General features: G+C 40.8%; 1 protein-coding gene across 3 annotated transcripts in view; it reads left to right on the forward strand.

Moving 5' to 3' along the window:
- The window catches only part of hipk2 (homeodomain interacting protein kinase 2), a 245,956-nt gene that overhangs the window by 213,904 nt on the left and 18,185 nt on the right, over positions 1-13,867 (forward strand). For 2 of the 3 annotated variants that reach the window (XM_059977782.1, XM_059977781.1), the window contains exons 8-12: positions 3,167-3,386; positions 5,679-5,800; positions 6,900-7,042; positions 8,160-8,336; positions 11,443-11,724. In XM_059977782.1, the coding sequence (XP_059833765.1) occupies positions 3,167-3,386; positions 5,679-5,800; positions 6,900-7,042; positions 8,160-8,336; positions 11,443-11,724 (944 nt within the window). The remainder of the gene's footprint in view (positions 1-3,166; positions 3,387-5,678; positions 5,801-6,899; positions 7,043-8,159; positions 8,337-11,442; positions 11,725-13,867) is intronic. The other variant, XM_059977784.1, reaches the window with a different exon arrangement.

A 13,867-nucleotide genomic window follows, 5' to 3' on the forward strand; every position in this document is an offset into this window, starting at 1 on the left:
CGAGAGTGGCCTCTTTGTGGCACAAGAGGAGGCCATGGACTGACACATTGGAACGGGAATGGGTATATGAATTGAAATGGTTGGCCATGGGGTAATTCGGCTTTTGGTGGATGCAGTGGAGGTGCTTGACAAAGTGGTCCCCCAGTTTCATCAGGTCTCACCAATGTACAGCAGGCCACATCGGGAGCACTAGATACAAACGATGACCCCAACAGATTGACAGGTGAAGTGTGGCCTCACCTGGAAGAACTGAATGGAAGTAAGGAAGGAAGTGAATGGGCAGTTGTAGCATTTCTGTTGCTGTAAGGGATATGTGCCAGGTGGGAGATTAGTGGGGAAGGACAAATGAACAAGGGAATCACAGAGGGTATGATCCCTGCGGAAAGCAGAGAGTGGAGTCTTTACCTTCGGGAACTGCTTGATGGAGTACCTCTGCGCTTCCTACCGAAAGCAGAATTTTCCCATGGCCAGCCATTTTAATTCCTACCTCTGTTCCCATCCCGACTTGCCAGACCATGGCCTCCCCTTTTGACACAATGAGGCCACTCTCAGAGTGGAGGAGCAACACTTCGTATTCTGTCTGATAAGCCTCCAGTTGGCATGAACATCAATTTCTCTATCTGATAATTTTTTTCTCTCCCCATCCTTCCCTTTACCTTTCCCACCCACCTGGTTTACCTATCAGCTTCTAGCTGGTCCTCCTTCCCCTCCCCCAAGTTTTCATTTAGTGTCTTCCTCCTTCATTTCCTGTCCCGAAGATGGTTCTCTGCATAAAAGGTTGACTGTTTATTAATTTCAGTAGATGTTGCCTGACTTGCTGAGTTCCTCTAAGACTTTGTATGTGTTGTTATGGATTTCTAGCATATGGAGAATCTCTTGTGTTTATGGTTATTTCACAGATTGTAATCTTTATGATACTTCACAAGTGCATTCTATATTGTTTTCTACTTCATCCTCCCTATTTAAAAAGTCATACAGAGTGAACTTGGCCACATTGCAACTTCATGGAGTGTTAATATGAGAAATTTGGCTCGTGGGAATTTGGTGCAATGGGGAATAAAGTGATTGTTTGGGTTACCAATTCTTTAAAGCTTCAGTAAACCCATCTCCAGAAAGAATGCAGCTTGAGGCTACAGATTTAAGCTGCATCAGAGAACAGAGGGGAGAGTTACCTGGATAGTTTGATGCAGAAAGCAATATTATCTCCTCTACATTAGATCAGGGACTGAATGTAACCTTTTATCTGATTAGTATCTTTGACACAAAGATGAAGGAACTATAGCATTTTACATTATCCAATAGATAAGAGTCCCTCACGTGAAAATTAGGTGACAAACCTCTACCCGCCAGTACTGTCCAGTCCAGCTTTGGAATGATTGACCTACAAGCATCTGGATGTACCCATTGTTACATGAGTGATGTACAGTTTTTTATATAGAATGATGTACAACAGTGGGAGTGTATACCAGTAGTAATGCAGTTAAATGTCAGCTCCCACTAGTAAAGCAGGGTGATATTATGACAAAGCATTACCTACCAACAATGTTCCCTCTAAGGTGGCATCTTTTGCTACTAGGCACAAAGGAATTTAAACTGCACACAAAAGGTTGTCACCCTCAACCTCACTGGCATGTTAAGTATATTTCACGATCGTACACAACCACATTTCCTTTTCCATTTTTTTATGCGGACGGTGTTGACAGTGTGGAGCTTGTAATGATCTGTCCACAGATTTTAGAACTGTCTTACTTATATTGTTTTTATTGAAGAAATAATTGATTGTACAGCATAGTGGTCATTACATATTGAACGGATCTTTGCCCACCAATACCATATCTTAGTGACAAACCTTTCTAGTGTTCTTCTATTATAATGAGAGATATGTCTAATAGTCAAACCACACAAAAACAGGGCCTTTGGCCAATTGCATCTGTGCTGAGTATCAAGCACTTATCTATACTCATCCCATTTCCCTCTTTCTCCCTTCCACGTCCACCTACCTTGGCGCAACTTACAACAGCAAATTCAAAGTAAATTTATTATCAAAGTACATATATGTCACTGTATACAACCCTGAGCATTCACAGTAAAACTGTGCATTCTGGGCATTCAGAGTGAAAACAAAGAAACACAATAGAGTAAATGCAAGATGGACAAATACTAATATACAAAAGACAGCAAACTGTGCAAATACAAAAGGAGAAAAAAAGCAATACTTATCAAGAATATGAGATGAAGAGTCCTTTAAAGTGAATCATTAGGTTGTGGGAACAGTTCAGTGAAGTTATCCCTTCTGGTTCCAGAGTCTAATGGTTGAGGGGTTATAACTGTTCTTGAACTTGGCAGTGTGGCTCCTGAGGCTCCTGTACCTCATTCTTGATGTCAGCAGCAAGAAGGGAGTATGGCCTGGATGGTGGGGATCGTTCATCGATGAGAGATGCTCCTTTCCTGTGACAGTGTTCCATGTAGATATGCTCAATGCTGTCTACCAAACTATATGCCTTAAGAGTGTGGAAGGGAACCTGGGTTCCTTGGGAGAACTCACATAGTCACAGCAAAGACATGCAACTTGAAGCAAAGAGCACCCAAGGTCAGGATTGAACTGGGGTGTCTGGAGCTGTAAGACAGCGGCCCTAACAGCTGCACCACAGTGCCTTTTTCCTGGTGGATATGTTTATCCTTCACTACTGGAATACTAGTTTAGATTTGCACAGTAGAATTTAGAATGACTGCAAATATTTGATCTTAGATGTCAACATTATTCAACCACATTAACTGGAAAGTTAAAGCTTCCTTTTATTTTAAATGGCCAATTCTTTGAACACATATAAATATTCTGTCAGGTAAAATTCGGCAGATAAGTATACTGAACACTTTTTTAAAAGTTTGAACATAATTGTTCTTCTGATACAACACTGTGCAGTTTTATTTCTAATTAAACAGGTTTATGACAACATTAACATTAATTTGATGACTTGTAATTGATTTTATTCATTTTTTTAAGAAAAGTAAAAGTGCATTCTGGAGAACACTGTCCCCAACTCCAGGAAATCAAATTGCTTTGACCAAGATTTTGTGCTTTCTTTGTCTTTTATTTTTCTTCCCTTCCTAAACCATTTTGCTTACCATTTCCTATTGTTTGTATTATATCCCATTATCCCTTTAGGCCAACAGTCTGGCTCCCACATCCACAAGTGCCACCCTTTCCCTTGCCAACTCTGATGTCTCCTTACTTAACTACCAATCTGCACTTTACCAGCCTTCAGCAGCTTCCATGGCAGCCGTTGCCCAGCGGAGCATGTCACTGCAGTCAGGAGCCTCACAGCTGTGTGCTCGACCTGATCCCTTCCAACAGGCCTTAATTGTCTGCCCGCCTACCTTTCAAGGTGAGATCTATTTTTTTGCGGTTTAGACACTTTACCCCACGGCTTCAACCATCTTTATCCTCTTCTAAGGCAGTTCTTTGAGATCAGGGATGACTAATTTTATGGGTTCATAAGATGGTCTTAAACTTGGTCTTAAATTTGGAGTATTGTGTACAGTTCTGGTCACCGAATTATAGGAAAGATATCAACAAAATAGAGAGAGTACGGAGAAGATTTACTAGAATGTTACCTGGATTTCAGCACCTAAGTTACAGGGAAAGATTGAACAAGTTAGGTCTTTATTCTTTGGAGTGTAGAAGGTTGAGGGGGGACTTGATAGAGGTATTTAAAACTATGAGGGGGATAGACAGAGTTGACGTGGATAGGCTTTTTCCATTGAGAGTAGGGGAGATTCAAACAAGAGGACATGAGTTGAGAGTTAGGGGGCAAAAGTTTAGGGGTAACAGGAGGGGGAATTTCTTTTCTCAGAGAGTGGTAGCTGTGTGGAACGAGCTTCCAGTAGAAGTGGTAGAGGCAGGTTCAGTATTGTCATTTAAAGTAAAATTGGATAGGTATATGGACAGGAAAGGAATGGAGGATTATGGGCTGAGTGCAGGTCAGTGGGACTAGGTGAGAGTAAGCATTTGGCACAGACTAGAAGGGCTGAGATGGCCTGTTTCCGTGCTGTAATTGTTATATGGTCGAGGTGAGGCAAGTGGATGGGTAATTTATGAGATGCTATGTTTCTTCTGTGTCTTGGGCAGGGTTTCTGTATGGTCACCAGTTCATATCTCAAATATCGCCATGGTCGTCTATGCATGGACCTAGATGAGATGGAGGAAATTGAAAATAGATATTTTGCATCTGGAGATGGACACATAGTCCATAGGACAGAGGCAAAACAGAACCGAGACCATGGACTGATGTTGCCAGGAAGAGGACCTGAGATTGAATACGTTAGGACTTTATTCCCCGGAGTGTAGGAGAATGAGGGGAGATTTGGTACAGGTATCCAAAATTATGAGGAGTGTAGATAGGGTTAATACAAGCAGGCTTTTCCACCAAGGTTGTGTTAGACCAGAACTAGAAGTCATGGGTTACGTGAAAAGTGAACTATTTAAGGGGAACCTGGGAGGGAACTTCTTCACTCAGAGGCTGGTGAAAGTGTGAAATGTGCTGCGAGTGGAGTGGAGTGGTGGATGTGGATTTGATTCAACACTTAAAAGTAATGTAGGGGGCAGTGTTCCATGTACAATTGGATCGGACTAGGCATGATAACAGCTTGGCATGGATTGGATGGGCTGAAGGGCCTGTTTCTGTGCTGTAGTGCTTTATAATTCTATACTCCTTCACTTTGAGTGGTTATGGGTTACACATTCCTAAAAGGCAGTGATGATGTTGCTTTTCTTTAGGGAGGCTATCAGTACATTTTTGAATCTTCTTGTTGTGACAAAGCTCAAAGTAGAGCGTTGTGGAAGTCTGGTGTTGGGCATGGCATGACATGGCCTGCCCAATATAGATGACTGAATTTAACTGGGACCTCAATACTGGCACTACTTTGGTGAGAGCCAATGACGACTTTAACCCTTTCCTATTGATCTGAAAGCAGCCTCTGACACCATGTTCCTGTGACACTTTCCCACCCCTAAGAATACTCGATCCTTTTAGCAAATAGCTCTGCTGAAGATAACAGAAAGGTCCAGTGGCTGATACTTGCTGTATATGTCAACGCCATGGAAGGAGAGTTGCTGAAAAGACTGAGACTCTGTCAGTACTAAGGGAGACTGAAGGATGACCTGAAAGAAGGCTTAAAAAATGTGGATTGACACAGTAGACATAAGGAAAATAATTCCCTGGTAGGATTTTGTGACATGATTTTTTTTAAATGGTTACTACTAAACCCATTAGGGTATTTCAGGTTTTTTACTTATTTGTCCATGGGATGGCTAAAATGTTGAATTTAGTGAATCTGTATTTGAAGGCAGAATCTGATTTGATGAGATTTGGAACATAAACACTGGCATTGAACTGTAAGTTTTATGTAGTTGGCGTCTGTGCCAAGAAAGGAGATGAGCTTGGCTGTGGTAGAAAGTATACAAGTATGTCAGGTGAGGCTCAGATTTGGACCCACAATGGAAAAACTCAAATGAAATTCTATTAAGAATGGAGTGTATTTTCACACTGGAAGTTATTGCTTTGAGGGGAGGGTTGATGACTTTAAAAGCATTGCATTTTGCTTACTTATTTCAAACATTTCACTCTCCGATTTATTGTTCTCTTGCTTTCTGAATGCACTCTGGTTGATGCCAATAGGATTGCAGGCGTCCCCCACCAAGCACGCTGGGTACTCAGTCCGAATGGAGAATGCTCTTCCTATCGTCACACAGGCTCCGGGGGCTCAGCCGCTTCAGATCCAGCCTGGCCTACTAACACAGGTAGATGGCGTGCTGATCCTCACAGTTCTAGTGAACGAATAGGCATTACATTTCAGCAGAACGCAATCAGTCATTCAAGCAGACGAACATAAATTGTTGGCATTCAGGAGATCTAGTCTGTGATTCATGGGGATAGAAAGATCAGAAGTGGGGTAGAAAGTCACCTTTGGTCAATAGTGCTAAACTCTCCATAGGATTACCTGTTCAGCACTAGTAACCAAAGATGGCTTTCTAATTCTTGGTTTGTGCTGAGGTAGATAATGTCAGGTGAGGAAATTGTTGAAGGGCTCCTACAATTGGTTTCTTCACTTCTAGGCCAGGGAAGAGGAATTAGAAAGTGCTCTCATTCCTGGCCATAATGCAGTGGCTTTTTATTATGAAACAAAGGAAGATTTTACTATAACCATTTTCAAAATCTCACGATGCATCAATTACGTTGCAGCCAATGAAGTAGCTTTGAACTTTAATCAATTTGGTTATATAGGAAACATTTCTTCTCACACTGTTATGAAATCATTAGATAATGAGTAGGCATTTTTGAATTATGTGAATTTGGAGATAAGTACCTGCCAAGGATACTATACTTTGAGTAGTGTCATAGAACTATTTATCTGTATAATCATAAAGAGTATATTGAATAGATTCAGGGGTGGTAAAGAATGATCAGGATTGACACTTTAGGATGAGGGGATGGTTTCCATAGAAAGTTATGAACTGCTTTAAATAGCTATAAATTATAAAGGGTATTGACAAAATAAATACAAAAATATCCATTGGTTTACTAATCAGTGTTGGAGGTGAATGATTTCAGTTTTAACTGAGAACAAGAAGGGAGGTCAGGAGAAACAGGGCTTTAGAGTGTGAGTGTTTTGCCTCATGGAGTGATTGAAACAAAGGCAATGGGTCCTTTAAAGAAACAGATAATCATCTGAAGCAGACAAAAGAAAACAAAGCTGCATGTAAGAACCAGAATAGTGAAGATAGTTCTATGAAACTATGAAAGGAGGAGCTCAGATACGATGAGCCAAACGACTTCCATTGGCACTATAAACTTTTTGAGAAGGTGCTGAACGTTGGATATTGCTTCTTGTCCTTGCAGCAGACGTGGCCTAGTGGAACCCAGCAGATTCTTTTACCTCCAGCATGGCAGCAGTTAACAGGAGTGACGACTCATACCTCAATGCAGCATGCTACTGTTCTTCCAGAGACAATGGCTGGGACCCAGCAACTGGCAGATTGGAGGTAAACTAGATTAACATAAAACTAAAGTGAAGGGATACTCACTCAGCAGGTCAACTAAAATGAGGTTATTTTTTGCCAGCTGCTCACCAGAACAGATAAGGTACCAGTGTAATTTAGATCTGATATACTGTGACACCACATAGTGGCATAATTGGCATCATCATCATGCTGAAAATTGCCAAATCTCAGTTGCTCGTCGGATGACTGGTATGTATGGAAACCTGATTCCCAATTGTACCACTGAAACATACAAACAACATAGAATCAGCATTTTCACGAAGGCAATATGGCTCATTTTACTTAATCCTGACAAACAAGAAGCAGGATAGTTTAAAGACTTCCTGCCTCAGGGTACTACTGATGTTTCATTATCCTAAATCTTGTCACTTACTAAGCTTCTAGTTGCTTACATTTGTTGGCTTACAGGACTAATTAGACCTAGATATATTGCATCAGCTTGCGAAGTTACAATCTTTAGGTACTGTATTTTTACACCGTCTTTGCTATTCTGATAGATTTTGTCAACTTTCTTCCTTTCATACGCCTGTATATAATGTTATCTATCCAGGTGTTGTCACTGTCACTAGCCATATGGTTATTCACTGATGCCCCAATAGAGTTCAGTGTTGAAAAATTGAGGGCTGATTTATATCCTGCTGATTTATTTCCAGAAGTGTGGAGCTGATATAATTCCTGTAGAGATTTTGCTCACTTTTTCCCCATTCCTTGCTCAAGGATTTTCTATTTGGTCACATGAGCAGCAAATTATTGGCTTGGTTATAATCTATCACCAAGTTTTGTCAATATAAAGCCAACTTTATCTTGCAAAGTTCAATCAGAATTGTTACCTGAGCCAGATAAATCTATCAGGGATTTCTGGTTATAGTTATGAATGAGCTACCCCTCCAAGCTGCTCTTCCACTGATATTGACCCAATGCATATAAAAGAAGCCACTGCAAGTGCTGACCATGTTGATAAATAGTCTTACTCTCTTTCCCTTTGAATTGTCTTTAAACTGAAAATGGTTCCAGTAAGATGCTTAATTATTGCAACAGCTGCATTGTTTGTTTATTTTGAATATGTGCTGATCTCATTCAATGTCTTTACTTGCTTTAGGAACACTCACCCACATACTAGCCATTACAACACCATCATGCAGCAGCCTGCTCTGCTGGCAAGCCATGTGACTCTGCCATCTGCTCAACCATTGAATATTGGTGTCGCTCATGTAATGAGGCAGCAGCCCACCTCAAGCTCCTCATCAAAGAAGAATAAGCAGCAGTCCTCCGCCAGGTGTGTAGAAACAGAGTTGAATTGACTCAGTTGGTCTGTATTGGAACATGAGTTCCTGACTAAGAAAGATTTCTCCCTAATGCCTAATATCTCACAACTTTGGAATGTTCCTAAGTGCTTTTCAGTCAGGCAAGTGTTTCTGAAGTATGAAGTACAATTACTGTTAAAATGTATTAAAATGTGACTGCCAAGTTGTCTAAGTAATAGCACTTTCATTCACTGCTTTTAGAGTCATAGTCTCAGATTTATACAGCATGGAGAACAGACCCATCAGATCACCTTGTTCAGGTCGACTAGGGTGTCTGTTCAAACTAGTCTCATTTGCTTGTTTCTGGTCTATAACCTGCTGAACCTTTTCTTCTATCTATGTATCTTTTTTAATGTCTTTTAAACATTGTAATTATACCCACTTCTCTCACTTTCTCATTCAGCTTGTTCTGTATACCTCCTATGCAAAAATGTTTCTTGGTGGGTCCCTTTTTAATCTTTCCACTCTCACTTTAAACCTATGCCCTCTAGTTTTAGACTCCCCTACCATGGATAAAAAGTGTGATCATTCATCTTATCTAAACCCCTCATGATTTTGTATACCTCTAAAGTCACCATTCAGCTTCCAGTGCTCCAAGGAAAAAATGTATTTTCTCCAACTTTTCTACCTTAATAGCATTCTTCCAAGTATGGTCTCACCAATGACTTGTACAGTGGTTACACGATGGCCCAAATCCTGTGCTCAGTACCTTAACTGAGGGCAGGTGTATCAAATACCTTAACCCATCCTGCTACCTTTCACTTCCAGAGAACTAGGATTTCTAGTTCTCCTGGTTCTCATCCTAGTTAATGACTTGTACTCAAAGGACTCACTGCTGTGCTACGCACTTCAGAGCTCTACTGTTCACATGCCTGGTTTCACGTGGCCAAGTGCATGGTGTTGCGTTTTCCTGATTTAAGCACCATTTATTATTCCTTGGCCCACTTTAGCAGTTCATCTAGATCCTGTAATAATCTTGACTGGTATCAGTCTTCTCAGAAGACGAACTTGAATCTGCAAACTCTTATATAGAAACTTAAGTGCAATCTTGGATTAAGGACAGGAATGTAGGTGCAGGAACAGGCCACCGGCCCCACAATTCAATTTGATCATCGCTGATCTATGCAAACCTCAAAATGCTCTTCTGTGCCAGTTCAACATAACCTTCAACTTCTCAAAACTGTATGTGTCTCCACCTTAATAATCTGGATGAAAATGTAGTTAGTAAAGTATGATTAGTAAGTTTGCAGACATAAAAATTATGGAGTTGTGGATAGTAATGATGGTGGTCAAAGGATGCTGTAGGATGAAGAGAAAATCTGCAGATGCTGGGAATCCAAGCATACACACAAAATGCTGAAGGAACTCAGCAGGCCAGGCAGCATCATCAGGTCCTGATGAAGGGTCTCGGCCTGAAACGTTGACTGTACTTTTTTTTTCCATAGGTGCTGCCTGGCCTGCTGAGTTCTTCCAGCATTTTGTGTGTGTTGAAAGGACGCAGCAGGATATTGATCTATTGGAAACTTGGGTGGAGAAATAGCAGGTAGAGTTTAATATGAACAAATGTGAGGTGATGCATTTTGGGAGATTAAATGTAGGAGAAAAATATGCAGTAAATGCAGGAATATTAGGAACATTGATGTACAGGGAGATTGGAACTCCTTAAGAAAATGGTGCCACAAGTTGAAGGGGGAAAAGAAGGCATACGTCATGCTTGCCTTCATTGGGTGGGGCATTGAGAATAAAAGTTGGCAAGTCTTGTGCAGTTACACAAAACTTTGAAGTATGAATGCAGTTCTTGCACTGCGCTGAAAGAAGGGTGTGGAGGCTTCAGAGACAGTGCAGAAAGGGTTGGAGTGTATTAGCTGTAAGGAGGGTTGGACAAACTTGGTTTGTTTTTGCTGAGAGATGATCTGATAGAAAATTGAGAGGCATAGATATTCAGCATCTTATTTTCCCCAGGGTGCCATTGTCAAGTAATATAGAGCATAGGTTTAAGATGAGAGTGGGAATGTTTAAAAAAGCTGCGTGATCCAAGTTAGTTTTAAGATAAAATGTTAGGTACCTGGATTGTGTTGCCAGGTGAGGTGATAAAAACAAATACAAAAGAAATGTCCAGAAGCCAATTGGACAGACACATGACCAGACATGGAATAGAGTGATATGGACAATGTAAATGCAGATAGAAACAGTTGGATTCATGGGCCAAAGAGCCTGTTCTTGTGCTGTTCTGTTCTGACTCTCCCGCTAGTGAAACCATTTCAATATCTACCCTGTCAAGCCCTGCTAGGTCCTTGATGTTTGAATCAGGGCACCTTTTATTTTTCTAAACTCCAAGTAATACAGTACATTTTGAGCTGAATGAACAAAACTATGCAAAAGGCACTCAGTCTACTCAGTACATTAGAAACACAGGAACAGGAACTGTTTGACAAACAAAATTAACACCCTACAAGTTTTCCTACCACCAGCCTGGTAAAAGCAGAATATAATGATAATGGATTTGTTTTCTAATGATAGCAATTAATATACATAAGACCCAGGTAAGACTTAAGAGAAATCCCAGAAGTAGAGAGGCATGGAAATCATCAATCCAGTGTCACCCATTTCCCGCAAACATGCTATATCTAGCACATCATTTCTCAATAAAGCCTCAACCCGGCTCCCTGCATTGACTTTTAATTTGCTTTACCAAGTATACATTTACATCCTGGTTTTTTCGAATCTTCCAGTGCGCTAAATTCATTTGGAAAACTAGTTGTATATCACGTCCATTGGAAATTAAATTAAAATCTTATAATTTTAAAGAAAAAATCAGTATTATTAATAACAGCTCCCTTGTCTTTGAATTTATTGAGATGAAATTCTCCGATTTGTACTTTTAGTTGACACAAGGCAAATTATTCATATAAAGATATCAAATTAAGTTTTTCTTTGGTGGCCACATTTCAAAGTAAAGGAAATCAATCCCATATTAAACATAGTTAAATAATTTTCTGTGCCTTATGTTTAATGTGACCCACTGCCAAGGATATTTTTTTTGTGTAAGCCATAACATTTCTATATTTATCCCCACAGAAATACTTCAGCATACGAAGTGTCCTCCTCCCGTAGCTTCAGCTCACACTCACCGCAGCGCTCAAAACGCGTCAAGGAGAACACTCCTCCTCGCTGTGCTGTAGTACAGGACAGTCCGGCCTGTAACACCTTGACGTGTGGCTGGGGAGAGGCCACCAGCACAACCCAGGAGAATCAGAGGCAGACCATAGTCATTCCTGACACACCCAGCCCGGCAGTCAGCGTCATAACCATCAGCAGTGATACAGATGATGAAGAAGAACGCAAACGTGTACCCAACAGGTATTAGAATTTATACCAGGGTAGCAGGGTTTTGATTATACTTAACAGTAGCTTCTTCTGGTATTATTTCATGTTACCATGTTAATATGGTCCTTTGTTTAATTCCTCATCTACATGTTGTGCATCCATGTGTGTGACAGTAAATCCATTCCAACCTGAAATGATGAGGTTTGTTTTAAATTCTTTACTGGGTACACTGATTATGGTTATGTAAGTTTGATCCTTTAGTTTAAGTGTTATTGACTTAAGCTTCAGCTGGTGACCATATTTTGAACTCAACAACAATGCTCTTCAGTAGCAGAAGCTAAGTTTATAACAACTCACTGACTGAGAAACAAGAGTTAGCAAAGCAGAATGTTTTCGAAGATTTAACCATGTGTTTGATGAGAATTTGACATTACTAGTAGAAATGATGAGGGATATGGGGGTAAGAGTACAAAAATGCTTAAATGACCAGAGTTGGAACCGTTTCATAGGAAATACAGGACAGAGAACTGTATCGTTGCAACTGTTTTCCACCAATCTGCTGTGAGTGATAGTATGTAACCACAGCATAACTCACACAGGTGACCACAAGTAGGAGATTAATATGCATCGAGTTCCTGGTAGCCTATATAGTCTAAAACAATGTTCTGATGATTTTACGCTGTATAAATGATGACTTCAGATACTTATGTCTTAAAGCAATTACTGAAGAAAGAATTTCTTCTTGTTGATTCGGCTTTTGGGCTATTGTATCATTTTCATTTATGCATCTTACAGTCAGTGTGCCTTGATGCCTATCAAGAGCTGTGACCGAGAGATTCAGCCAGAATTTAATTCAGGGAGAAGTTATACTGCATAGTCATAAATTAGGTTTGTACCTGAGGGTGCAGAGAAAAACTAGGATTGAAGCAGACAGGCTGTGAACATAGGAGGCAGATTTACTATAGACAACTGGGTTGTGGCAAGGAGTAGGCCTCTCACTCCACCGGAGTGCCGAAGGTGGTATGGTGCAGTGTACATGTGGAAATTAGAGCTGCCCCCACCCCCCCCCCCCCCAGTGTTCTCTTGGCAGAAGACAAGATGTACCGTGTTCAACTGCAGACTGCTGCAACATTCATGGACTCAGGGACTTGGACTATTTTTTTTGTGTGAGTGTATTTTACTGCCGTCTTACATGTGCTTTGTGTGTCTTGTGTACGGCTGCTGGTAGAATGTTTTTTGCATCTTGGCCCCTGAGCAACACTGTTTTGTTGGGCCGTATTTAGTTAATTTCGGTATCACGGAACTCTTTGAATTTACAGCAGCTAGAAGAACTCCAAACGGTTGAGCACACATCTGGTGGTAACGAGGTGGTAACGTTTCAGGTCGAAACCTTGCATCAGGGCAGAGAGGAGAGTGGGGGTGGTGAGAGGAAAAAGAGAAGTGGTCAGGCAGGAGCCAAGGGTGTTTAGTGAAATGAGGAGGTGTGGAAGATGACAAGCAGGTTCCATCACATAGGGAAGGGGAATGGAAATGGAGTTAGTGACTGGTGGATGATAGGTGGAGTGAGGGGATGGTGAAGGTTGCAGACAGCTGCTGTGAGGAAATAAACGGGAAGACAAAAGGCTGCCATTAATGGAATATGATTAGCAAAGGACATTCTAATTTTTGGAGAGATAAATGGCAGATATAACAAGAACCAGATGAGGAGAAGGGGAGGGGGAGTATGAGCCCTTGGGTGAACTTACAGTGGCATGCAAAAGTTTGGGCGGCCTTGGTCAAAATTTCTGTTACTGTGAATAGCTAAGCGAGTAAAAGATGACCTGATTTCCAAAAGGCATAAAGTTAAAGATGGCACATTTCTTTAATATTTTAAGCAAGATTACTTTTTTTATTTCCATCTTTTACAGTTTCAAAATAACAAAAAAGGAAAAGGGCCCAAAGCAAAAGTTTGGGCACCCTGCATGGTCAGTACTTAGTAACAACCCCTTTGGCAAGTATCACAGCTTGTAAATGCTTTCGGTAGCCAGCTCAGAATTTTCCAATTCTTGTTTGGGGGATTTTCACCCATTCTTCCTTGCAAAAGGCTTCTAGTTCTGTGAGATTCTTGGGCCGTCTTGCATGCACTGCTCTTTTGAGGTCTATCCACAGATTTTTGATGATATTTAGGTTGGGGGAC

The sequence above is a fragment of the Hypanus sabinus genome, chromosome 8, assembly GCF_030144855.1.
Source record: "Hypanus sabinus isolate sHypSab1 chromosome 8, sHypSab1.hap1, whole genome shotgun sequence".
NCBI lineage: Eukaryota > Metazoa > Chordata > Chondrichthyes > Myliobatiformes > Dasyatidae > Hypanus > Hypanus sabinus.